The sequence below is a fragment of the Saccopteryx bilineata genome, chromosome 10, assembly GCF_036850765.1.
Source record: "Saccopteryx bilineata isolate mSacBil1 chromosome 10, mSacBil1_pri_phased_curated, whole genome shotgun sequence".
Taxonomy (NCBI): Eukaryota; Metazoa; Chordata; class Mammalia; order Chiroptera; family Emballonuridae; genus Saccopteryx; species Saccopteryx bilineata.
The window spans coordinates 6,014,603-6,039,743 of NC_089499.1; the positions used below are offsets into that span (position 1 = coordinate 6,014,603).

Below are 25,141 nucleotides of genomic sequence, written 5' to 3' on the forward strand. Positions count from 1 at the left end.
GGGGAAAGGGGCTGGAGACCGAGTTCAGTCATCAGTGGCCAATGACTCTTTTTTTTAGATTTTTATTTATTCATTTTTAGAGAGAGAAAGAGTGAAGGGGGGGAAGGAGCAGGAAGCATCAACTCTCATATGTGCCTTGACCAGGCAAGCCCTGGGTTCCGAACTGGTGACCTAATGACTTAATCAACTGTGCCCACGTAATGAAGCCTCCATGATAACCCAAAGGATGGGGTTTGGAGAGTGTCCCGCTCGGTGAACACAGGGGCGCGGAGAGAGCAGCCCACCCAGAGAGAACGTGGGACCGCATTGCCTCTTTCCAGGCCTCATCCTTTGCCTCTCTTCTGAATGGCCGTTCCTGAGTTGTGTCCTTTTATAACAAACCGGGAATCTGGTAAGTGAAACATTTCCCTGAGTCCTGTGAGCTGACGAACTGAACCTGAAGCCAGCCGGTCAGTAGCACAGGTGACAACATGGACTTGTGATTGACATCTGAAGTTGGGGGAGGAGGGCAGTTTTGTAGGACTGAGTCCTTAACTTATGGAATCTGATGCTATCTCCAAGTAGATAGTGTCAGAACTCAGTCGAATCGTAGGACACTCAGCTTGTGTTGAATTGTCTGGTGGTGTGGAATAAATACACACAGTAGAGCTGGTGTCAGAATCCTGGGGGACATTTCTTCCAAATTTACAGAAATAAAAAGGGTTATAAGGGATTATTATGACCAATTGTACACCAACACATTGAATAACCTCACTGAAATGGATAAATTTCTAGAAACACAGAAACTGGCAAACTGCCTCATAATGAAATACAAAATTTGAATAGAATGATAACTAGCAAGGAAATTAAATAAATATTTTTTAAAAATTCCCCATAAAGAAAAATCCAGGACCCATTTTACTGGTGATTCTACCAAACATTCAAAAAAGAACTAACACCAAGAAGACATCCACAAAGCAGAAAGGCAACCCACAGGACGGGAGAAAGTATTTGCAAATCATGTATCTGATAAATGATGTCCAGAATATATAGAGAACTTCTAAAATTCAACAACAACATAAAAATGGGCAACTTGAACATGAATAGATATTTCTCCAAAGAACATTTTTAAATGGCCAGTAAGCACATACAAAGACGCTCATTATCAGTAATCATTAGGGAAATGCAAATTAAAGTTACCAAGAGACCCTGGCCATTGGTTCAGTTGGTTTGAGTGTCATCTCAATGCACCAAGGTTGTGAGTTCAATCCCTAGCCAGGGCACATAACAAGCATCAACCAATGAATGCATAAATGGGTGGAACAACAATTCAATGTTTCACCCCCTTCTTCTCTAAAATCAACTGTTAAAAAATTTATAAGGAAATGGAAAGAGCTTAAAATAACTAAAACAAACAAACACTACCATGAGATATCACCTCATAGCCATTAAGATGGCTACTATTAAAACAAACAAAAACAAGTGTTAGAAAGGATTTGGACAAATTGGAACACCTGTGCACTGTTGGTGGGAATGTAAAATAGTACAATTTCTGTGGAAAACAGTATGGCAGTTCTTCAGAAAATTAAAAATAGAATTACTATATCTAGCCATTCCATTTCTGATTACAATCTAAAAGAATTAGAAGCAAGATCTCGAAGAGATATTTGCATAGCCATATTCATAGCAGCATTATTCATTCTAGCCAAAACATGAAGGCAGCCAGAATCCACTGACAGATGAATGGATAAACAAAAGGTGATATATGGATGCAGTAGAATATTACTTGGCCTTAAAAAGAAAGGAAATTCTGTAATATTCTACAACGTAGATGAACTTTGAGGGCATTTCATTTGCCAAGTGAAATATAGCCAGTCACAAAAAGACAATCTGGCTCTGGTTTCTGTATCTAGTACATTTGACACATCCAATAAACGTTTAAATGAAAACACACACACAGAAAATCACCTACCACTTTACACTCCCACCCAAAAAAAAAAAAAAAAAGAAAGTTGGCCAGATAGCTTAGTTGGTTAGACCATCGTCCCAGTATGCCAAGATCGTGGGTTTGATTCCCAATCAAGGAACATACAAGAATCAACCAATGAGCCTGACCAGGTGGTGGCGCAGTGGATAGAGCGTCGGACTGGGATGCGGAAGGACCCAGGTTCGAGACCCCGAGGTCGCCAGCTTGAGCGCGGGCTCATCTGGCTTGAGCAAAGAGCTCACCAGCTTGGACCCAAGGTCGCTGGCTCCAGCAGGGGGTTACTCGGTCTGCTGAAGGCCCACGGTCAAGGCACATGTGAGAAAGCAATCAATGAACAACTAAGAAGTCGCAACGCGCAACGAGAAACTGATGATTGATGCTTCTCATCTCTCTCCGTTCCTGTCTGTCCCTGTCTATCTCTGCCTCTGTAAAAAAAAAAAAAAAAAAAAAAAAAAAATGAATCAACCAATGAATCCGTAAATAAATGAAACAACAAATCAGCATTTCTCTTTCTTCTTCTCTCTCTCAAATTAATAAATAAAAATTAAAGAAATAAACCAGTGTTGACCACAATGTTGAGAAATAGGAATTTTGTTTTGTGCAATGCTGGTGGGAAACGTTTTGTTAGTCCCTCAAAAAATTAAACATGAAATTATCATGTGACTCAACAATTCTACGTATAGACTTCAAAGAGTTGAAAACGGCAACTCAAATACATGTTCAGGCATGATCATAACAGCACTCACTACTCGTAATATCCAAAAGGTGGAAACTACTCAAAAGTTCGTCAGCAGGTGACTGGATGAGCAGATTGTGATATACGCAGATGATGGAATATTATTCAACCTTAAGAGGGAGTGGAGTACTGATGGACGCTACAATTTCAATGAACTTCAAAAACACTGCGCTAAGTGAAAAAACCAGATACCAAACATCACGTTAGGTATAATTCCTTTTATGTTAAATATCCAGAATAGGCAAATCTCTAGAAACAGAAAGAATGTAAGTATCGGCCAGGGGGTTGTAGAGGGGTGGGCAAGGATGATTTAATGTGGTGCGCCTGCTCTTCGGTGTGTTACAAAAAGTTTTGAGAGGGGCGGTGCTTGCACAACCCCGTGAATACACTAAATGTCACTGAATTGTACACTTTGGTTATTTTTATGTTATATGAATTTTAGCTCGAGTTTTGTTTTTGTTTTCCATTTTATTTGGAAAGTCACAGAGGTAGAAGAAATGGGCTTTAGGAAAACAAGTTACAGAGGTAAAAGAAAGGGCCCCTGGGACGAGGGAGAGGGAAGGGTAGAAGTAACGTGCCTAGGAGTGGGGGAAAGCGCCAGCTCCCAGGGAGGGTGAGCACTACCTCAAGTGGAAAAAAGAATTCATGACAGCGCATGGTTTAGCTATTGTGGAGTTTTGTGGGGAGCTGTGATTCATCCTCTAGAGTACTGGTTCCAAGTTTCTAAGAAAGCATCTCATGGTTGAAGATTACACAGGACCTCGCTGTACTATTTTTGCAACTTCGAGTTTATTTCAAAATCCAAGTTTAAAAGAAAACAATAAAGACCCAGGTGATCATGGCTGCCCCATGCCTCCTTCTCTCAGGCACTCAGAGACTGACCACCCTCTTTGAGACCTGGGACTCACCCCTGACTGGCCCCCTAGGACTGCCATCCTGCTCTCTGCTCTGGACTGGCTGCTCTGGGCAGGGAGTCAGCCTTATCCTCTGAGGAGATGGCTTGGGGCCCAGCAGGCACTCCCAAAGATGCCAGCCTCCAGCCAGGACTGTGGTTTGGGCCCCGAGGGCGGGACAGTATAACCTCACAAGTTCCCACAGCCTCTGGGCCAAGCCTGGCTCCGACCTCGAGGGTCTCTAGGTCGCTGTGTGGGGCACAGCAAGCCTGCCCAGTCCTCAGGACAAGGAATTCCCATCAGCATCCTGGGGGCAGGAAGCCCATTCAGGCAGGGGCACCCGAGGGGGACAGGGGCCTGAGGTTTGGGACATCTAAGGAGCCACAGGAGAGCACTGCATCCAGCCCCCATGGGTCCCTCCCTCGGCTTGCCCCCTGCCTGCTCTCCCAGAGGCTGAGCAGACCCAGGCGTTTGGTCCCACCTTGCCCGTGCCCTAGGGATGCCAGCCTCACCTTTGCCAGGCTAGGCTGTCTAGCAGGAGGCAGGACCAGGAACCAGATCAGAGTCTAGTTTCACTTTCATTTTTGCTTTCCCTGAAGTGACAGAGAAGCTGTGAAAGCGGTGACCCGCAGCGAGTGTCTCCCCCACTGCCTGCGTCCCCGCCCCCAGCATCTGTGCCTTCGCACTGGCAGCGGCTGGCACCGCCTCCCTCGGAGACCTTCTCTATACGCGCTGCAGCGGGGTGTCCGGCCCCAGGCCTCAGGATGGATGTCCTGGACACCTCCAAGTCGCTGGATGAGGAGCTGTACTCTCGGCAACTGTGAGGCCAGAGGTGGGGAGGGGCATGGGGTGGCTTTCTGACCTCTGATCCCCGATCCGTGCTTTCTCACTTCCCACCCACAGGTATGTGCTGGGCTTGCCAGCCATGGAAAGGCTTCGGGAGGCCAAGGTCCTGCTGTCAGGCCTTCAGGGCCTGGGGGTTGAGGTGGCCAAAAACCTGGTCCTGATGGGTGTGGGCAGCCTTACTCTGCACGATCCCCACCCTACCTGCTGGTCTGACCTGGCTGCCCAGGTGAGGGTCCTGAGAGGCTATGGGTTCACAGGCCAGGCTGCGGGTAGGGCCCGAGGGATAGTAATGCTTCGCTCAAGCTGGACTGGGTCTCTCTCTAGTGTTTCCTCTCGGAGGAGGACTTGGCCAGGAGCAGGGCTGAGGCATCTCAGAAACGTGTGGCCAAGCTCAACAGTGATGTCCAGGTCTGCGTCCACACAGGCCCCGTCACCGAGCACCTGCTGCTGAAGTTCCAGGTTCCCTCCCAGCCCCAGCCCCGGGCCAGCCCAGTCCCCCACTCCCGCCCTTAGCTGCACAGTGGGCTGGGCAGTGGTTCTGGCCCTGCTGATCATGAGGTCCACCCAGGTGGTGGTGCTGACTGCTTCGAACCTAGAGGAGCAACTGAAGGTGGGCAACTTCTGCCACAAGCACGGAGTCTGCTTTCTGGTGGCTGATACCCGGGGCCTTGTGGGGTGAGTGAGATGCCTGCCTAGCCTGCCAATCACAGCCAGCCACTGGTCCCAGTGCTGTCGCTAGCTCGGGCTTGCTCAAGTTCCCCGGGCACCTAGCCCCGGGCCTATCTCCGTCTCCTCTGACTCCAGTCTCCGGTCCTGCCCCCTTTCTCCTCCACCCCAGCTCCGGACACACTCCGGAAACTCCTTCGAGCTCCAGCCCCTGAGCCTCTCCGAGCACTCTTTCCCACTTCTGACCCCCTTGTGTCTCCCACCCCTCACCACACCCGCGGTGGTTAACCACTGAGCCTTCCCAGTGACCCCTAGCATCCCGCCATAGGCAGCTGTTCTGCGACTTTGGTGCGCACTTCATTGTTCAGGACCCTACAGAAGGAGAACCCCTGACAGCTGCCATCCTGCACATCTCCCAGGTGGGCACTAAGGTGTGGCTGGAGGAGGGGCTGCCAGAGCCCGTGGAAGGCGGGCACAGGCGACCCTGAGCCAAGCTGTCTCTTACCCAGGGCTCCCCGGGCATTCTCACTCTGAGAAAGGAGGCTGACGCCCGCCACTTCCATGACGGGGATTTGGTGACTTTCTCAGGCATCGAGGGCATGGTCGAGCTCAATGGCTCTGCTGCCCAGCCCATCCGTGTGCGGGGTAAGCCAGCTCCACACCAGTTCCAGGCTCAGCACCCAAGCGCCCGTTGCAGGCTGACACAGACTGGTCCTCGGAGACAGGTCACCCCCTGCCTTCCTCAGGGCGGGGCAATGGCAAGGACACAGATGCAAGACAGGACAAGATGGGGGGACCTACTTAGGTTCAGCGGTCACACTAACGAGGTTGGATCTCCATCTCCCCCAGAGGATGGGACCTTGGAGATTGGGGACACAACAACTTTCTCCTGTTACTTACGTGGCGGAACTGTCACTGAGGTCAGGAGACCCAAAGCTGTGAGCCATGTGAGTGCAAGTGCGTCTGAGGCGGGGAACTTGGGAGTTTGAAGGGCCGGCAGCATTCTGGACTTGTCCCTGAGCCTGGTGTCCCCTGTAGGAGCCCCTGGATGCAGCCCTGTATCAGCCCCGTGTGGTGGCCCAGAGTCCCCGGGAAGTTCACCGTGCCCACTGCCTGCATCAAGCCTTCCGAGCACTGCACAAGTTCCAGCACCTCCGGGGCCGCCCACCTCAGCCCTGGGATCCTGTGAGTGGCCCCACTGCCCCTCCCCCCAGCCTCTGTATTATTGGAGTCTCAACTGCTGGGAGGCAACATGACCATCTCATAGATCCAAGTTCGGGTCCCAGCACATAAAGGAGACTCTGGGGCTCTGAAAGCTGGGGGGCCCTGGCTACCTCCCAACCCCTCAGATGGGCTGGAAGCTGGGTGTCCTCTAGTGGGGCTGCACAGCCTGACGACCAGGTCCCTGTCCGTCTCCCCACCAGGCTTCTGCTTCCTTTTCCGTGGCACGGGGTGGGTGGCCGCCTGAAAGATTTGAGTGGGGAGTGGCGCTTAGGCTGGGGCTGCCGTGTCTATGACGTTCCACCCCGCAGGAAGATGCAGAGATGGTGGTGGGCCTGGCCCGGGCCCTGGAACCCCTGAGGGGGGCAGAGGGAGAGCCACTGCCAGGGCCGCTGGATGAAGCTCTCATCCGGACAGTCGCCCTGAGTAGTGCTGGTGGCTTGAGCCCCATGGCCACCATGCTGGGTGCAGTGGCTGCCCAGGAAGTGCTGAAGGTGGGTGCAGGTACAGGTAGGAGGGGGCTGGCGGGGGATGCAGAGGTCGTTGTGGGTCCCAATGGGTGCCCGACCCCAGACCGTGGCCCAGGAGGCTTCATCCACCTGGGTGCAGTCCCTAGCCCAGATCAGAGGGGTCAGGAGGTGGCAGGAGTCCCTAAAGTCCTGGCCTCTAGGCAGTCTCCAGGAAGTTCATGCCCCTGGACCAGTGGCTGTATTTTGATGCCCTCGATTGCCTCCCAGAAGATGGAAAGCTCCTCCCCAGTCCTGAGGACTGTGCACCGGTGAGACCTTGGCGGGTGGGGTGGACGCCATATCCAAACTCAGGACTCAGGGTGGGGGAACAGGAGGAAAGGTCCCCAGGCCCTGGACTGGAAAGCCCGGTGTAAGAGGGACAGGCAGCACAGGCCAGTAGCCATCACTGACCTGTGCCTGTGTGTCCCCTAGAGAGGCTGCCGCTATGATGGGCAAATCGCAGTGTTTGGGGCTGGTTTCCAGGAGAGGCTGAGCCACCAGCACTACCTTCTGGTGAGCTGTGTGGTGAGGTGGGGTGTGTTTGCGGGCAGGGGAGCAGGGTCCCCTGGCTCAGGCTGCTCTTGCTGGCAGGTGGGTGCTGGTGCTATAGGCTGCGAGCTGCTCAAAGGCTTTGCCCTCGTGGGCCTGGGGACCAGGGGCAGCGGGGGCGTGACTGTCGCCGACATGGACCACATTGAGCGCTCCAACCTCAGCCGTCAGTTCCTCTTCAGGCCCCAGGACATTGGTGTGAGTGCCTGCCCTCCAACACGCCATGTCCCGGACTGTCCTCCCACGATGCCGTCTGCCCCCCATTCAGCACCTTCCTGCTTCCTCCTCAGAGGCCCAAGGCAGAGGTGGCCGCAGAGGCCGCTCGCCGCCTGAACTCAGACCTGCGGGTGATCCCGCTCACCTCCCCCCTGGACCCCACTACCGAGCATATATACGGGGACAAGTTCTTCTCCCGTGTGGACGGTGTGGCTGCCGCCCTGGACAGTTTCCAGGCCCGTGAGCACGCAACCCTATCTTGAATCTCAGCCCCTTGTCCACGGCTGTGCCGGCCCCACTCCTGACCCTCTGCCCTCTTGCCAGGGCACTACGTAGCTACTCGCTGCACCCACTATCTGAAGCCACTGCTGGAAGCGGGCACGCAGGGCACCCGGGGCAGCGCTTCAGTGTTCATGCCGCATGTGACTGAGAACTACCGAGCCCCCGCCGGGACGACGGAGTCGGAGGATGGCCCGTATGCTGTCTGCACCGTGCGGCACTTCCCCAGCACAGTCGAGCACACCTTGCAGGTGGGAAGCACCCCAGACACCCCTCTCCCACCGGGCTCAGTTCTCAGCTGCAGACCATTCCCCATCTGACACCTTATGATTCCTTCCTCCCCAACAGTGGGCCCGGGATGAGTTTGAGGGCCTCTTCCGTCTGTCTGCTGAGACCATCAACTGCCACCAACAGTAAGGCCACCAACAGGAGTGGGTGTGAGTCCGGGACCCCTAGCACGGTTCTACAGGGCTTGGCCTCAGACTTCCTCCCCTCTCCACAGGGCGCTTACTTCTCTGGCGGACAGGGGTGGGCCACAGCTGCGGCCCCTGCTGCATGTGGTGCTGGGCGTCCTGAGACAGCGTCCGCAGACCTGGCAAGACTGTGTGCTTTGGGCCCTTGGCCACTGGCAGCGATGCTTCTGCTCTGGCATCATGCAGCTGCTCAGGCAGCACCCACCTGATAAAGTGGGTGGCCGGGGGTGACCAAGGGGCTGGAGGCCGAGGGCTCAGAGAGACCAGACTGAGCCCCGCAGCCTCTATTTCCTTAGGTGCTTAAGGACGGAACACGTTTCTGGTCGAGTCCCAAACAGTGTCCTCAGCCCTTGGACTTTGACCCCGGTCAAGTGAGTGGGGCCCCTGGGGAGTGCTGAGATGGCAATGTGACCCCTGAGAGCACAGGCGGGCACCTCTGCGTGCTGCACAGATGCTGAGAGGCAGAGCCGTGTCTGGGCACCCGTGAGGCCGAGGCGGGCACTCAAACCCATCCACAAAGGGCAAGGGCGGCGGCCCTGCACCCCGCGCTCCCATGGATGCGTACTCGCACCTGCGGTCAGCCCCGGCTCTCGGTCTGACTGCAGGACACGCACCTCCTCTACGTGCTGGCGGCAGCTAACCTGTACGCCCGGATGCACGGGCTGCCTGGCTCACAGGACCAGCGTGCGCTTCGGGAAATGCTGGAGACGCTGCCGCTGCCTGAGCTCCCGCACCGGGACCCCATCTTTTCTAGTGACCTGGCTTCCACTGAGCTTGGTGAGGTCCCTGGCTCTGCCCACCCCCATGCTGCCACGCAAAGACTCAACCCTGCCCTCAGCCTGTGCTGAAGAAAGAGGGGACCTGGGAGCCATGTGACCAACCCACCCCTCTGAGGCCCTCTGGCCTTGCTTATCTCTCATCCTCTGCCCCCTCCCCGCCACCTCAGGCTCTCTCCCTGCTGCCCCACCCCCACCCTCACTCCCTTGGCAAGTTTTTAGCAAAAAACAACAACGCCACAAACCATTGGGCCCTGAGGAGCACCTATGGCCCCCAGATGAGACAGAATCATATAGCCCATACACATGCACACAGACACACACGTTACAATGGGGGGCTTAGGGATACTGGGGAGGAGAGTGTAACATCAGAGGTCCTCCTGAAAGTGGTAGAGTCCAGGGGCTTGGCAGAGACCAAGAAGAGGCCCCAGGCAGGCTCCAGGAAGAATGCAGGCGATGAGGGCTAAGGACCGTCCCAATACGCACTTGCCTGGCAGACCCTGAGCAGGTGCAGAGACTGCGTGCGGCCCTGCAAGACTGGAGTGTGGGCTCCCCACTGGAGCCCCTGGAGTTTGAGAAGGTGGGGGCCCGAGTGGGAGCAAAGGGCTGAGTTGGGGAGATGGTTGGGGAAGGTCAAGAGCTAAGAAGGGAGCTTTGGAGCCCTTTGGCCTGAGTTCTCCTCTCAGCAGGATTCCGGAAGCAGCTCACCTTCCCTTATCTGATAACTGGGAAATGTGAGCATCCTCCAGACAGAACTGCGGGCAGGTCAGGGCAGGGGCACGTGGTCAGCTATGGCGAAGGGGCATGGGGCAGTGTTAATGCTGCTATGACCTGAACCTCGCAGGGTGATGACAGCAACTTCCATGTAGACTTTGTGACAGCGGCAGCAAGCCTGCGAGCTCAGAACTATGGCATCCCACCGGCCAACCGCACACAGGTAACCTGGTCCCTTGGGACTCCTGCATAGAGATGGGGGTCAAACCAGAGCCCTACACCCTGGCTCCAAACCCAACCTCCTGTTCTCGGCAGAGCAAGCGAATCTTGGGCCAGATTATTCCAGCCATTGCCACCACTACAGCGGCTGTGGCCGGCCTTGTGGTCCTGGAGCTATTTAAGGTGGTGGGCAGGCCACGGCCCCGCACTGCCTTTCGCCACAGCTATCTGCACCTGGCTGAAAACTACTGCAGCCGCTATGTGCCCTGTGCTCCCGCCATCCAGACGGTAAGCCCCTGACACCCACACCCTGCCTGGGTTTTCCCCGCGCCTCCCCAAATAGGCCCTCCTCTGGCGTCTGGCTTGCACTAAGACCCAGATTCTTAAACCAAGACCCTCCAGCCCCCTTCCTGCTGCTGTGAAACCAGGCTGGGACCTGTCAGACACAGGAAGCAGCCATCAGCCACCCCTACAGCACAACCCTCTGCTGCCCTGGGTCTGGGGAAGCTGCAGCTTTAACTCATTAGTGAGCCAGACATCTGACACAGCCCCCTCCTTACCAGGAGTGCCCCTGGGGGGGGGGGGGGACTAGCGCCAGAGCCTAGTGTCAGCCTGCTTGGCATGGGGATCCCTGCCTGCCCCCATCTAGACTGAATTCAAGGGCCCTGAGCTCCCTGTTGCCACATGTGTGGAGGTTTGTAGCCCTGTGAGGACGTGCGTATTCGTGTCTGAGGTGTGAGTGCACCGGGGCCTGGGCATCCCTGGTGCTGTGTTGTGTGGGCATGGAGGGAACATGCTTGCACATCTGTGTACCAGATGGGAGTGCAGGGCTCTTTTTCAGTGTGGGCTCTCATGGGAGTGCGTGTGAGTACATGTGTGGGTGTTCCTGGGCTTGTGTGCACGTGTTCCTTGAGTGCAGGGTTGTGAACGGCTTTGGCTGTGTGCCCAGGCTCTGCAGCAGTTAGCATTTCCTCGGGGCACAGAAGAGGGGGTGGAAAGAATGTCCTCACCAGGGAAGGGAGAGGTCACAGGCTAGCACTGGGCTTTTGCTGAGTAGCCCTGGGGTCCCTCAGGGCACAGCATACAGAGTCCCTTTGTGAGGGGGGCTGCCTGTACTTAGCAGACAGACTGCCTTTGTCCATGGTGGAGGGGGTGGGAGGATCCCCCATCTCACCTCTGGTCTTGTCTTGGCTTGACCCCACTATATTTTCTGGGGGAGGCTGGCAGGGCCTCATGTCCTGGTCCCTGGCTGCCTGCCACCCTTCTGCCCTCAGCTCTGGGGACCAGAACCCCAAGACTCTTGAAATAGGGAAAGAAAGAAGGGATCACAAGAGGAGGCCTCTGTGGATTGCGTCCCTGCTGGGATCTCCCAGTGGTCACTGTGTCCCTTGCCCCTTTGTGTCCATGAGTAGTCCAAGATGCCGGCAGCACAGGATGAGGGACAGGATGTCCCCCCCTCACCCCTGTTGCAGCTTTCCCAGCTCCCAGCCTTGCATTGGAGGAATAAGCTACTTTATTGGAGACTTCAGCTCAGGGGCCCTGCTCCCACACTTCCTCAGGAAGCACCGCCCCCCCACACACACACAACCAGCCTGTGTGATGGATTGCTTGTTTCCCTGCGTGGGGGCCCCATAGCCCCATTTCCTGTGCTAGCCCCAGCACGGGTGGGGAGGGGGCTAAAACTCTGGGTCCTGATCCCACCTTCCATCCCCACCCCCTGGCTCCTGCTTCCTGCCTCTTGCCAGCTCCTCCACTAGGACGGGGGGCCAGCAGCCGCTGGTAGCCGGGCAGGGGGAAGGTGTGGGGGGAGCCTCTCAGTCCTCCCCCTCCCTCGCCCCCAGTTCCGTCACTTGACCTGGACCTGTTGGGACCGCCTGAAGGTGCCTGCGATGCAGCCCGAGAGGACCCTAGGGTCACTCCTGGCCCATCTCCAGGTGCGCCGCGTTCCTCCCTACCCCCGGGCCTGGGAGAGCCTGGCCTGGCCGGCACCTGACCCGTCCCTCTCTAGGAACAACATGGGCTGAGAGTGGCCATGCTGCTGCACGGCCCGGCCCTGCTCTACTCGGCAGGATGGCCCCCCGGAAAGCACGCCCAGCTCCTGCCGCTCAGGTGAGCCCAGCCCTGGCTCCAGCCAGGCCTTGTTCTGTCCCTGGAGGTGGGAGGTGGAGGCAAGAAGGCTTTCCTCTTCCCAGCCCCATGCGGGCCCTTCACACCTTCCTGAAACTTTCTTTTGCCAAATGAAGCCAGCAAATGGGCTGGGGGTAGGGTGAGGTCCCGGGGTCTGAGGAGGGGCCTCCAGGAGCTGCCTGCTCCGTCAGCCCCACCAGCTCCTCCACACCCTGCTCGGCCCCCCTCACAGCCCGCTCCCAGGGGACTAGCAGCTTCCTGCCTCCCGCTGGCCCTGCCAGCCACTCCGAAAATAGTTTCAGATGTTTCCTGTCTTGAGCTGCTCCTACTCCTGGCTGCTCCTGCTCCTGGCTCGGGCTCCTATGGCACATCAGCACCCCTGAGCCCATGGTCACCATGGTCACTCTCTGCCACTGCTCAACTACCCATCCTCCAACCCCTGTCCACCACCAGGGTGACAGAACTGGTGCAGCGGGTGACAGGCTGGACTCCTGAGCCTGGACAGCAGGTGCTGGTACTGGAGCTCAGCTGTGAGGGTGAGGACGACGACACCGCCTTCCCACCCCTGCACTACGAGCTCTGACAAGGCAGCAGGCCAATCACCTCTCAGGCTCTGCGTCCTGAGCCCACAGTAGGCGTTCAATAAATGCTCGTTGAAGGAAGGCGTAAATGGAGAGGCCAGATGATGGAACACTGGTCAGTGGTGCACGTGGGCTGTAACAAGGGCATCAGGTGCCCCTGGAGGGAGGGAAAAGGCTGTTTAGATTCCCCTGCCTGGGTTGTGCCTCACAGGGCTGGGGCTGCCTCCGAGAGACTCAGGCAAATGGAACCAAGGACAGTCCAGAGAAAGGCCTTTATTGTTCCAGGCTGGAGGGCAGGGTCAGAGGTAGCTGACAACATCATTACAGATGATGGGCTGGCGACTGCGGCAGCTCATGAGGGCTGCAAAGCGTGAGACGTCCGCAGGCAGTTCGGGTTCTGCTCGAGGTGGGCACGACAGTCGCTTTCCCACCATGGCTGCCCGGCGGGCTCTGGCCAGCTGGCGCCGCAGCTGCTCAGAGAGACCTAGCAGGAACTGGGGGGGCCGAGCACGGGCACGGGGCCCACCCCCACTGTCCCCCTCACCTGCTGCCTCGGGCAGCTCCATCCAGTTGTGCACCAGGTCAGCGAAGCAGTTGTCCCCCAGCACCAGGGGCTGGCGACTTCGACCTCTGCTCAGCAGGGCTGCTGTCCAGTCCTCAGCTTCTAGGCCCCGCCAGTGCTCCAGGCAGGCATCTGGGGTGGACTTGGGCCGTGGTCGGTGGGCCGATGGTGCCCTGGCCACAGGGGCCCCGCTGGACAGGGAGAGGCCGCTGGCCGAGGGGCGCTGTCTATGAGGGCGCCATGGTGGGGGTGCTGGGTGCTGGAGTGCAGGCAGCTCTTCCTCTCTCCACGTACTGCCTGACACCTCAGAGAAGCCAGAGTCCCAGTCCAAGGTATGCTCCCTGGGGCCTTCCAAGGCTATGCCCCTGTCTCCTGTCACCGCACCTTCTTCCTCCTCTTCCTCCACACAGCAGATGGAGTCCTCTTCCAAGGCATCTGAGGCCCTGAGCCGGTGGCGAACACTTGGGCCAGGTTTGGGGGGTGGCGGAATGGGGCCAGGCATCGGGGGTGAGCCTGTGTCCCGGCCACACGGCTGTGAGGAAGAAAGGGCAGAAGTCAGAGGGGTTGTGCTTGTCACCCCTGCCTGACTGGCCGGGCCAATCTCAGAACACAAGCTCAGGAGGGCTAGACAGGCGTGCAGGCCTGGGCAGCAAGGCCACTAGTGAGCAAAGGGCATGGGGACACTGGCACACGAAGTTCGTGTGGCTCCCATAAGCCGACCTGGTGGCAGTCCGACAGGCTGCAGCACGCAGAGTTGGGCAAGTCGGCACCCGCCACCAGGGCAGGAGGCAGGGTTGCGGGCCTGAATCGGGAAGTAGGTCCTGCTCAGGGCTGGGGGTTGGGGTGGAGCAAGCATCCAGTGCCTTTTGAGGGATTCAGCTCCCCTAAGCGCACAGCGTCTTTCAGAGGATAGAGCACTTGCCAGGGGCGGGGTAGAGGAAGGAGGTTCAGGCCAGCCTGGAATAGAAGGGTACCCACGGCAGCGCCAGCACCTCTTTAGTCCTTCAAAACCCGCTGTTCCACCCCAAAAGAAGTTTCTCCCCCCTCCTCCCCCCAAGCTCCCTCCGCAGCCCCAGTAGCATGGCCAGCTGGGCTGCTGTTACTTGATGCCCAGAGCAGCTCCCAACCGTCCGAAACCCGACGCGGGCCATCTGGGCCGCTCCGCCCTCATCCCGCCTTGGATAAGTACTAAGGAAGGACCCCCACCCGTGTGTCGTTCCGGCCGATGGCAGCCGAGCACCCCACACACGTCCTTTAAGAGTCACACCGCTCCCAAGACTCACCAGTTCCCAGCGGAGCTGGCCCAGGAAGCTGTCCAGCCGAGTGCTGTGCATGCCGGTGCCGGAGCCCCCTCCAGGCCTGCCAGTTCCTCTCGAACTCCAGCGAGAGAGGCGCGAAGAGGGCCGGCCGTGCCGGCCAGCGGCGCCCTCGCCCCCTGCCCAGCGGCTCCTCGCTCTCCGTAGCTCCTGTTGCCGCTGCTGCTGCTGCCGCCGCCGCCCCAACATCTGGCAGCCGCGCCCCGCCCCTGGCGCCGCAGCCAATGGGGCAGGGGCGGGGCTGAAATGGCCCCGCCCCGCTCGGGCCCGGTAGGGTGGGTGAACCCCAAGCCCACTCCCCCACTTTGCTCCAGCTGGGTGGACAGGGGTGGGATTGCGGCTAGAAGCTGAGCGGGTTCGGCCCGCGACTTTCCGACGCCCCGGGCGGTTGAGCTGACTCCGGTTTGCTGCGTGACTCAGAACAAGTCGCTTCCCCACGGTAGCCTCAGTTTCCCCAGTTTTATCAGGACAGAACTGCGGACCCTCCTTCAGAGGTCCCTGGAGCGCGCGAGTTCCTCGGCAGCGCCCTTGTGCAGGCAGAGCGCCCCACTCGCCCAGCCACTGGACCCGCTCCTGGAGCCGGGCTTGGACAATCCCTGGAAGTGATGGGAGGCTCCGGCCCCTCGGAGGACTCCGGGAGCGCGAGACGTCGCAGCAGCACAGGGGCGGGACCTCAACTAAGGCCCAGCCAGCGCCCTCCCCATCCCACGTCAGGGCCAAGCTAGGCCCGGCCGCCCTCTAGTGGGGAGCGCGCGGTTAGCCGCGACTCCTAGGGCCACATCGGCATCCCCCTCCGCCGGGCCAGGGCCAGGCGTCACTTGCAAACTGAGAGGGAGTGTGTGTGTTGGGGGGGGAGGGGGGACGCTCTCTGGAGGGAATGGTTAGAGCTCATTCTCTGGGGCTCTCCAAAACTGCAGGGGAGGTTCAACGATACTGGCTAATTAGAGACAGACCAGTCAGTAAAAGAAAATAATAAGGGCGATGGGCTAGCTTGGGAGAGAGGACTCTCACAGGAAGTGGCATTCTGTATGGGATCTGGATGAGCCATCATGGGAAAATCAAGGAGAGGGGCATTTTAGGCAGAGGCATCAGCCAGTTACAGGCCTTGAAAGGACAGGAGGTGGACAGGGCTTACCACAAGGAAGGCCCAGTTGTCTGTGATGGCAGTCGTAGGAGTGAAGAAGAGGTCAGCAAAACCAGGCTCCTAGCAGCCTTAGCCTTTTTTTTTTTTTTTTTAATTTTTATTTATTTTATTTATTCATTTTAGAGAGGATAGAGAGAGGGAGAGAGAGACAGAGACGGGGGGAGGAGCTGGAAGCATCAACTCCCGTATGTGCCTTGACCAGGCAAGCCCAGGGTTTCGAACCGGCGACCTTAGCATTTCCAGGTCGACGCTTTATCCACTGCGCCACCACAGGTCAGGCGCAGCCTTAGAAATATGAGGGTTTGGTGCCTGACCAGGTGGTGGTGCAATGGATAGAGCATCTGGACTGGAACGCAGAGGACCCAGGTTCTAAACCTCGAGGTCCCGGGCTTGAGCATGGGATCATAGACATGACCCCATGATTGCTGGCTTTAATCCTAAGGTCAATGGCTTGAGCAAGGGGTCACTAGCACTGTAGCCTCCTCCCCTCCTGTCAAGGCACATATGAGAAAGCAATCAATGAGCAACTAAGGGACAAAAACTATGAGTTGATGCTTCTCATCTCCCTCCCTCCCTCTCTCTCTCTCTCTCTCTCTCTCTCTCTATTGCTAAAAAAAAAAAAAAAGTTGGCCCTAGTCGGTTGGCTCAGTGGTAGAGCGTCGGCCTGGCTTGTGGATGTCTCAGATTCAATTCCCAGTCTGGGCACACAGGACACGCTCCCATCTTCTTCTCCACCCCGCCCCCTCCCACTTCTCTCTCCCTTCCCTCCTGCAGCTGTGTCCTCAATTGGAGCAGTCATGGTTCAATTGGAGTGAGTTGGCTCCAGGTACTGAAGGTGTTTCCATGGCCTCCACTTCAGGTGCTAGGAAGAGTGGTTGTTGAGCAATGGAGCAACGCCCTAGATGGGCAGAGCATCGCACCCTAGTGGGCTTGCTGGGTGGATCCTGGTCCCAGCCCACGCAGGAGTCTCTCTACCTCCCCTCCTCTCACTGAATTAAAACAAAAAATAAAAACAATAAATAAAAATGTTGAAAAAGAGGCCCTGGCCGGTTGGCTCAGTGGTAGAGCGTTGGCCTGGCGTGTGGGAGCTGGCGTGCGGGAGTCCGGGTTTGATTCCTGGCCAGGGCACACAGGAGAAGCACCCATCTGCTTCTCCACCCCTCCCCCTCTCCTTCCTCTCTGTCTCTCTCTTCCCCTCCCCCAGCCAAGGCTCCATTGGAGCAAAGTTGGCCCGGGCCCTAAGGATGGCTCTGTGGCCTCTGCCTCAGGCACTAGAATCACTCTGATTGCAACAGAGCAATGCCCAGATGGGCAGAGCATCGCCCCTTGGTGGGCATGCCGGGTGGATCCTGGTAGGGTGCATGCGGGAGTCTGTCTGACTGCGTCCCCGTTTCCAGCTTCAGAAAAATAAAAAAATAAAAAAAAATGTTGAAAAAGATATAGGATATCTCTCAGGAGGTCACTTTGTGCCCCCTCCAGTTGATATCCCCTAAGATAACCATTATTTCATTTCTATCATCAAGAATTCCTTTTGCTTGATAGAGGTAAACAACTTTTGAGAGATTTTATTGATATTTGGGCTCAAAGTTTGTAGGCAAATCATGTTCTAACAAGGGGGTGGGCAGCTGGAGTTTGGGCTCTATGAGGTAGCAACTCACAGGCCTAATTTGTCTGGGTACTGTCTTGCTCTCTGTCTCCTGTCTACAAGGACTGCTGGATCAAGACTTCCATGAATCTCAGGTTCCCCACCTGAAGCTTGATCTTTCTCCCCTCATATCCCCTTTGGGTTGTAGTAACAAATGGAGGACTTCACTGGGATCAGCAGGATTTTACAGGCCTAGGGATGCCTCTGGAGTCTAGAGCTCAGTCATTGGGATGGGTGGAGCTGCAGTCTGGGAGGCCCAGAAGTCCTGCCCACCCAGTGTGTTTGAGCAACTCACCTGGCAACAGGTGAGCCTAACAAACACCTCTGGTTTCCAGTGTCTTCTGCTGTCCGAATCTTTAGGACACCATGGTGCTGTTTAGGTCACTGGCACTACTTGCTCTGGCTATCTCTGGTGAGGAGCTGGTGGGTGGGGGAACCCCCGTTCTCACTCCCCACTCCACAGTGGAGTCCTGATTCTCCTCAGAGAAGTGATCATGGAGAGCAGGGGCTGGGAGGGGGGACCAGGAAGGGGCAAAGATCTGAAGCCCTGACCCTCATTCCTAACTTGGCTTCTTCCTCACCCAAGTCCTCACTCCCAATCTGTGAAATGCACTGACCTATGGTTGGATGTGGGGAAAAGGAAAGGTTTTGGTTGCCTGGCCCCAAGACAAGGCTGTGGCAAAAGGGCAGAACTATGCTTGTGCGGTGCCACATGCATGGGGCCCTCCAGCCTGACTGTCCCTTCCTCACAGACCTCTCCTGCCTACCCTGGTTCATAAATGTCTCCGAGAGCGAGGGGCCTGGCACCAGCCTTCACTCCTTCTACTTTAACTGCTCTTCTTACATACCCACCCTGAAGTTGCTTTCTGTGCAGCCGCACAGCACCTTCTTCAACCCACCCAGCCTGACCAGGTGGCAGGGGATCTATGTGGGAAAGGTAGGGCCATGGGCACAGCTGGGGACCAGGGAGAAACAAGGGCAGACCCTAAATTCACGAAGCCAGAGATGGTGCAGGGGGAAGGAGAGGCCCACAGAGCACTGCCTGCCCGTCGCAGTTGACCTTGAGCAGCTCAGCCCGGCTGGATGCCCTGGCAGTGAACCACTATGAGCTACAGCTGCAGTTCACGTGTGGCAGCCAGGTGATAGAGGGACCACTCACTGTGGATGTGCAGCGGGACACTGGCCGTGTTCAATGTGCTGGCCGATTTGTCAGCCCAGGTAAGGCCCGGGGCAGCTGGCAGGGGTGGACACGCATGGCCTGAACAAAGCCTACTGACCTCCCCTTTGGCCAGCTGGGGAGGTCATCCAGGTGCCAGAAACAGTGACACCTGGGGCCCGGCTGTACACTCTGCTGATCCCAGGCCTGGAACTCCAGGGAGCCCAGGTGAGTTCAGCACAAGGGAAGTGGGGGGCAGATGGAGGAGGCGTGGGGAGACCAAGCCTAGGCCCTACCTGGCCGAGGTACAGACTGCAGGGGGACCCTTTCGTGTACAGCTGAGCCTCTGCATGACACATGTTCTTGGAGAGAGCCACTGAGGGTTCCTACCCTCTGTGACCATGGCTGTTCCGATAGGAGCCTCTCAGCGGCTGAGTTCTTTCAAGTTCTCCTGTGTACTCTAAATGCTCTATGAAAATTCTGTATCACTTGTGTAATGCAAAACAGAAAAGTAGTTAAAAAAAAAAAAAAAGAAAATTGTTCCCTGACCTGCGGTGGTGCAGTGGATAAAGTATCAACCTGGAACACTGAAGTCGCCAGTTTGAAACCCCAGGCTTGCCTGGTCAAGGCACATGGGAGTTGATGCTTCCAGCTCCTCCCCCCTTCTCTCTCTCTTTCTCTCTCTCCTCTCTAAAATGAATAAACTTTAAAAATAAGTAAATTGTTTTAAAACAGAAAGGATTAAGAATCAGGGCCAAGGGGGCCCAGGCTAGGGTTGGTGTCAGTATTGGGGTGTGGGAGAGTTGAGTGTGGGCAGGTACCTGCTGGGCTGTTGGAGATTTTGACAGGGATGCTTGGGGCACTGGGCCTGGGAATCAGGCCTCCAGCATCTCTGTGCTGTCAGATCAACATCACCAGTGCCCAGGACCCTCCATACTTCCCTGGCCCATTCTCCATCAGTGGGCATGGCTGGCTGCAGGCACCACCCCAGGGCCTCAAAGGCCAGGCTCAAAAGGTGAGCATAACTTGGGACCTGGGGATATCTATGGATTGGTAATATGACGGACAGAGCCACCACCTCCTGGAAATTTGCCTGTTCGTGGCCTCCTGTGCTTCTCCCAGACACAGCCCACACTGTACCTGCTGCCCCATGCCGGATGCTCTCTCACCTTGCCCTGGTCAGTGCGGGGCTCTGGATTCCATAAAGAAGAGGGATTCCGGCTCTGGGAGCTCATGGCACCTTTAATAGAAAGGATAGTGTTCAGAGCAGTCACACAGGAAGAGAACATTCTGGGTAGAGTGGCTAGTGCAGTCTGAAGGAGGTTAGAGTTCCTTCTTTAAAACATCTACATCTTAGTGACTGGCTCTTAGCAACTCTAAGATGGTTAAGTCACATCCTCAATGACTCAAGTATCACTCTTTTTTGGGATGTTCGCATTTTAATAGAAGGATTAATCGCTCAAGAATGGGACTCAAAGGAATATATATATATATATATGTAATGTTACGACTCCTTGTGGAGGTCCTGAAGGGGGTGTGCCTATTTGAAGAGAAGGCTGGGCACAGACATGCAGGGGGAGGCACACCGTGGTTCCCTTCCTGTTCGGTGTGCACGCAGATCTTCCAGCTTCAGGTCCTGGTGACCTTTGGGTCCAGCCAAAGCTGCCGTGGGATGCTGACAGTGAAAGTTTTGCCTGATCCCTCCAGCCAGGTCTCCTTCCTGTAAGGCTCCCCTACCTTGGGACAGTGGGGGAGGCAGGGCCTAACCCCAAGGATGAAGGAGTAGGTTAAGGTGGGGCTGTGGGAGTGTCGCCTGCCTAGGATGAGGGAGGTTGGCAGGATCCGCAGGAGCCAGTGCTCTGTTTGGTTTAGGGAGCAGAACCAGAATATCACCATCCCGGAGGACCTGGTCCCTGGGAGTAAGGTGGTTCAGGTTCAGGCCCAGGGCTTCGATGTGCTCTACGAAATCATCTCTCCAGTGCCCTGCCCACTTTTCTCCGTCGGACATGGTGAGGGGTGTGGAGTGGGGCACCGCAGGTGGTCCAGAGGTTATTGGCACTATGCCTTCCCCTTCCTGGAAACGAGGCTGGAGCCGAGGCCCAAACTAGGGCGAGGTCGCATTGGGGGGCGGGGATAGGAGTTAGAAGCGAGCCTTGGAAGAGGCGATTTGGGTGGCCAGACTCAGCGCCCTCCCTCACCAGGGTGTCGGGTGGGAGGTTGGGAACCCGACTAAGCTGGGGGCGGGGCCGAACTCTGCGTCCCCCACGCTCCCACCCCGCGTCAGTGGATGGCGTGGTTCGGACCACCGCGCCCCTGGACCTGGTGCGGGCCACAGGCGCAGCGGCCACCGTGCTGAAGGTGAAGGCCTTCGAGCGGCTCCGGCCATGGGTCAGCGGCGAGCTCGATCTCACCGTGAATGTGACTACCATCAACCGCTGGCCCCCTCGCTGCCTCCCTGCACTGCTGGTGTGAGTACACCTGAGCCTCACCTAAGCCACTGGGAAGCCACCAGGGCTCTTGCCCAGACAGACCGCCGCCCTGCCGCCCACCCTCTGCTCCCAGGACTCAAATCCCCGAGACAACTCCTGTGGGGACCGTGCTGAGCACCTTCACGTGCACTGACCCAGATTCTCCTGGCTCCACCCTCGACTACCAGCTATGGTTCCACAGCCCTCCTGGCTCAGCCAGCCTCTGCCTCAGCGACAGAGTTCTGGAGGTGCCCTGTGCTTGGGGGTAGAGGGGCAAGGGTCGGTGAGAGCCACTATGGGGGTGAAGCAGATGGTGGCGCCTACCTCCTGAAACACAAAGGGTCAGGGCAGGCTAGTTGTGGAGGTCTTGGCCTGAGCAGCCCAGTGTGGCTCAAGGCTCTCCAGGCGGTGGCTGGGCCTCACTCTGGCCACTCTGGGCAGGTGAATGCCACACTGGACTGTGACACTCCTGGGGCCTGCTTTCAGCAGACAGCCTCCATCCTGGTGTTCGATGGTGGTCAGCCACTGATGACCAGTGAGTGATCATGCCCAAGCCTGGACATTCAGGACAAAGCTGTTCTGTTCCCTGTCCCCTTCTCAGGACAGGGTCATCTCTCCTCCCTCAGAAACCGGAAGGGCGGTTTGTCTCCATGTCAGACCCCTAGGGGGAGGAGCACATCTCTCCTCTCCCAGACCTTCCTTCCCACCAGACCCTCTCCCTCCCTAGATCCCCAGGGCAGGGATATGTCTCCTCCTCAGACCCTTAGGGCAGGGCTAGGAACCCCAGGCCAACTCCTGACTGCCTAACGGCCTCCAGCTGAGGTGCCAATACTAGTGATGGTGACACCTGTCAACGAGTTCTCCCCAACCTGCGTCTCACACACGTTCCGGGTTCGCGAAGATGCACGGCCCAGCACCCTGCTGGGCTCTGTGGTGGGCACGGACATGGATTACCCACACAACAGCATTGAGTACCACAACTGGGGCGGGTCTGCCACCTTTGCTGTGGACCGTCTGCGCGGTACTTACTCTCCAGGCCTGGGACGGAAGGGTGGAGCTGGAGTTGACTGCAAGCTGAAGTCATGGTTACCCCTTCTAGGAGAGGTTCACCTCCTGGGACCTTTGGACTATGAGCAGCAGACCTCATACAGGCTCACTGTCCTGGTGACTGACCTTAGCCAAGACCAGAACCCTACTATCCACCGCTCAGGCTTCTGCACCATTACCATTGAGGTGGAGGTAACTGAGCCCCGAGGCCTTAGAAAGAATGGCAGGGTTCAGCTCTCCCTCTGGCAGTCTGTTTTTTCACTCTGGGCCTCAGTTTTTTTCCTGTTGGTTGGCTAAATGAGGCAGGGCCTCATGTGGAAAGAAAGCTTTGTAGCCTGGTGCCTGACACCGAGGCTCTAGCTGTGGTGGGAGGAGGCTAAGGGGCTGGCCTGGCAATGTGGGAGTGGGTGACCTGAGATGTGGAGAGTGGGTGACCTGGTTACCTTCCTGCAGGATGTGAATGACCATGCTCCCGCCTGTGAGCCACCATTCCAGGAACTCACCATCCACACGTTCCCGGGCCGTAACATGGTGGTAACCACGTTGTCATGTCGGGTCCCTCAGGAGCCACAGCGCCGGGCCTTCTCCTACAGCATTGTGGGAGGTGAGGCCCATGGGGGCTGACGGGCTGTGGGAGAGGAACAGGCAAAGTCAGCACTGGTCCCCTTCTTCTGTCCCTCTGCTTTTAGGAAATAGTCAGAGTCGATTCAGCCTGCAAGGAGCCATCCTGCTGCTCAACGACCTCGTGTGGGGGCCTCCCTGGCCGGAGCAGCCCCGCACTTATGAGCTATTGATCCGTGTGGCCGATGCAGGCCCCTCCATCCCCCACCTCAGTACTACAGCGACCGTCATTGTGCATCTAGTTCCATGGAGGGCCAGCACAGTGGCCACCAGCACCCACAGAACCACAGTGAGGGGGGTCCTCAGGCCCTTGAATGGTGGGGAGAGAGGATCTTAGAGGGGAGAAGACCCAGTTTTCCAGGTGGACGATGAGTGCAAGGAACAATACAGGAGAGCAAATCTGGGGTGTGGGGCGGCCAAGGCCTTGGAGGGGTTTGAAGGATGGTTGGTAGGACAGTGGTGATACTGTGGCTGCTATTTCAGGTGCCTTCAGTGATGACACCCCTGCTTGTGACAGACATAGAGGCGTTCTGGCAGCCGGAGCCCTGGTTTGTGGTGGTGCTGACAGTGACCAGTGCCCTCCTCCTCTCGGCTCTGGGCTGGCTCCTCATCAGGTTCCTCCAGGGGTAGGGTGCCTGTCCCTATGCTCCCTGCCTCCCCAGCCCACTACTGGACCCCACCAGGGAGAGGTGGTTCCAGCCGAGACTTGATAACAATGCCCACGGTGATGAGCAAACTCACTGATATTAAGGAATGCTGTCCTTTCTCCAGAAGCTGTCAGGGTAGAGGCAGAGAGACGCCAGAAGGAAGCTGTCTCCCTCGTAGGCAGAGCCCAGTCTTGGCATGGGATGGGTGTGGATGAGGCCCAGGCCTGGAGACTCTGAGTGTGTTGTGCATTGGGCATTTACCCTATTCCTTACCCCTGCCCTCTACTTGAAACCTGACCTACCTGACTTTGAGTTTCTTGTGGGCACAGAACTGAACGCAGGAGATGGTGGGGGTAACAATGTGGACATTGTATACAGGCACTGCCTATCCCCAATACAAAGGGGCAGGTGAATGATGCTGGGTCCTGGAGCCAGCAGGTCTGCCGCCCTCATGCCTGGTCTCTCTTCCTGGCATTTTAGGTTGGCCCAAGTGCTACAGGCACCAAGCAAACCAGCCCAGGCTCTGCTGCTAAACAGGTCAGCCTCCTTTGCAAACATCTCTGCCTGGAAGTCCATCACTTGAACGCAGGCTGGGGCCCAGGGTCTCATCCTGTACTCCTGCTCCTACTTTGCCCCAGTAAGCAGGGAACTGAGGGGTCCATTGAGGGGTTCACGGACGTGCCAAGGATGGAGACACCCCAGGCACTCAGCAGCACCATGAGCCTGGTATGTCGACTCTACCCGGTGTAATGGGGGCACTAAGGCTACTCTAGAGTCCTCCCCTGCCAAACCTGCCCCCTTCCCTATGGATGGCTACCCCTGTGGGAGCACCCACCCCAGCACCATCAGGATGCAGGAGGTAGGTGGGCTCCGGACCCCACCGACAGGGTTCAACCCATTGCGCCCTCTCATTTTTTTCCCTCAGCAGCATTTCGATGGCAGAGCACAGGACTCCCGTGAGTCCCCCTCTTCCCAAATCATTCTCCACCCAGACCCACTCCTCTCCTTTCCCCATCTCAGCATTTCCTCCTACCACTAGGCATTCACCATCTCCTCTTTCTCTCAACGGGCTCTGTTCTCATCCCCACTCACATTTCGGCCAATGTTTGTCAAACACCTGTGAGACCAGGAAGTGACTCAGAGCTGGTCTGGTTCCTGCCCAGGGTGTATGTGTGGTGGGGGAAGGTGGTGAGGGGAGAGGTCCCATATACTCTGTTGTCACCAGTGAATTATGGCAGAATAATCTCACACTGGGCTTAGGGCAGCTGGTGTCTAGTGTTAGGAATCAGGATCTTTCTGTATATTTGTGCCACACCTCAAAGGATTTTCTGAGAAAGGAGGGAGGGGAAAGGTTGGATCAAGCAGAAGGGGGTGTCAGACTAAGGGTCCTGAGACATCACTTACCCTTAGGGGAGGGAGGCAGTTCTGCTGAGACCAGCGGTGCCCCCTCTCTCTCCCAACCGTCTGAGCTCAGGTACAGGCAGAGATTACCTGTTCAACACGCGCACGGGAGCTCGGCGCTGGCTCCAAGGCTGAGAAACTATTTGACTCTGTAGGAATTTCTTCTTCAGATGATCGTGGACTGTGTTGTCAAGTTGATTCAATAATAAACAAAATTACAAACAGAAAAAGTCTCAGCTTTGTAACCTACACGTGGGAGAAACTCTGAGATCTGTATTTTCTTGTTCTCACTTGGAGAACTCCCTACTTTGAGGGAACTCTAGGGAGTAGTAAGGTTATCTTTAAGAAGGCACTGTTACAGTG

The 25,141-nt window shown here is 56.7% G+C and overlaps 3 protein-coding genes across 10 annotated transcripts; 2 read left to right on the plus strand and 1 right to left on the minus strand.

Moving 5' to 3' along the window:
* The first annotated feature begins 4,222 nt into the window (after positions 1 to 4,222).
* UBA7 (ubiquitin like modifier activating enzyme 7) lies at positions 4,223 to 16,759 on the plus strand. 2 transcript variants are annotated; one of them, XR_010727307.1, is made up of 25 exons: positions 4,223 to 4,415; positions 4,499 to 4,667; positions 4,766 to 4,900; positions 5,010 to 5,116; positions 5,436 to 5,526; positions 5,617 to 5,752; positions 5,957 to 6,054; positions 6,146 to 6,292; positions 6,640 to 6,822; positions 6,999 to 7,106; positions 7,270 to 7,350; positions 7,429 to 7,584; positions 7,677 to 7,842; positions 7,927 to 8,132; positions 8,230 to 8,294; positions 8,384 to 8,567; positions 8,651 to 8,725; positions 8,960 to 9,131; positions 9,628 to 9,710; positions 9,975 to 10,067; positions 10,160 to 10,351; positions 11,905 to 11,997; positions 12,072 to 12,172; positions 12,644 to 12,886; positions 16,568 to 16,759. XR_010727307.1 is itself a non-coding variant. In XM_066245104.1 (24 exons), exons 1-24 carry the CDS (start codon positions 4,360 to 4,362, stop codon positions 12,771 to 12,773), a joined length of 3,027 nt encoding a protein of 1,008 aa, XP_066101201.1. In that variant the 5' UTR covers positions 4,223 to 4,359; the 3' UTR covers positions 12,774 to 12,900. The 2 variants fall into 2 exon arrangements, 1 of the variants encoding a protein (XP_066101201.1); XM_066245104.1 differs by lacking the exon at positions 16,568 to 16,759 and having other exon boundaries at positions 12,644 to 12,900.
* Positions 13,025 to 15,248, minus strand: INKA1 (inka box actin regulator 1). Its single transcript, XM_066245105.1, has 2 exons — positions 14,617 to 15,248; positions 13,025 to 13,865 (listed from the first exon to the last, which is right to left on the minus strand). The coding sequence occupies exons 1-2, from the start codon at positions 14,836 to 14,838 to the stop codon at positions 13,071 to 13,073; spliced, it is 1,017 nt and encodes a 338-aa protein (XP_066101202.1). The 5' UTR covers positions 14,839 to 15,248; the 3' UTR covers positions 13,025 to 13,070.
* Positions 16,760 to 17,762: 1,003 nt separating the features above from the next.
* On the plus strand, positions 17,763 to 24,991 carry CDHR4 (cadherin related family member 4). 7 transcript variants are annotated; one of them, XM_066245695.1, is made up of 19 exons: positions 17,763 to 17,850; positions 18,191 to 18,375; positions 18,494 to 18,656; positions 18,731 to 18,822; positions 19,499 to 19,609; positions 20,213 to 20,316; positions 20,467 to 20,603; positions 20,879 to 21,062; positions 21,157 to 21,310; positions 21,504 to 21,597; positions 21,880 to 22,083; positions 22,162 to 22,301; positions 22,563 to 22,713; positions 22,799 to 23,019; positions 23,214 to 23,356; positions 23,858 to 23,914; positions 24,016 to 24,103; positions 24,303 to 24,333; positions 24,852 to 24,991. In XM_066245695.1, exons 1-19 carry the CDS (start codon positions 17,805 to 17,807, stop codon positions 24,911 to 24,913), a joined length of 2,367 nt encoding a protein of 788 aa, XP_066101792.1. In that variant the 5' UTR covers positions 17,763 to 17,804; the 3' UTR covers positions 24,914 to 24,991. The 7 variants fall into 7 exon arrangements, with proteins under 7 accessions (XP_066101792.1, XP_066101793.1, XP_066101794.1 ...); XM_066245696.1 differs by having other exon boundaries at positions 24,306 to 24,333; XM_066245697.1 differs by having other exon boundaries at positions 23,214 to 23,344.
* The last annotated feature ends 150 nt before the right edge of the window (positions 24,992 to 25,141 follow it).

Coding starts and splice junctions, on each gene's coding strand:
- UBA7 (XM_066245104.1), top strand. CDS start 4,360: ATGGATGTCCTGGACACCTCCAAGTCGCTGGATGAGGAGCTGTACTCT. Junction 6,293..6,639: donor CACCTCAGCCCTGGGATCCT/GTGAGTGGCCCC, acceptor TCCACCCCGCAG/GAAGATGCAGAGATGGTGGT. Junction 8,295..8,383: donor ACCATCAACTGCCACCAACA/GTAAGGCCACCA, acceptor CCCTCTCCACAG/GGCGCTTACTTCTCTGGCGG.
- INKA1 (XM_066245105.1), bottom strand. CDS start 14,838: ATGTTGGGGCGGCGGCGGCAGCAGCAGCAGCGGCAACAGGAGCTACGG. Junction 13,866..14,616: donor GCCAGCTCCGCTGGGAACTG/GTGAGTCTTGGG, acceptor TCTTCCTCACAG/CCGTGTGGCCGGGACACAGG.
- CDHR4 (XM_066245695.1), top strand. CDS start 17,805: ATGGTGCTGTTTAGGTCACTGGCACTACTTGCTCTGGCTATCTCTG. Junction 23,357..23,857: donor CTCATCAGGTTCCTCCAGGG/GTAGGGTGCCTG, acceptor CTGGCATTTTAG/GTTGGCCCAAGTGCTACAGG. Junction 23,915..24,015: donor CAGGCTCTGCTGCTAAACAG/GTCAGCCTCCTT, acceptor ACTTTGCCCCAG/TAAGCAGGGAACTGAGGGGT.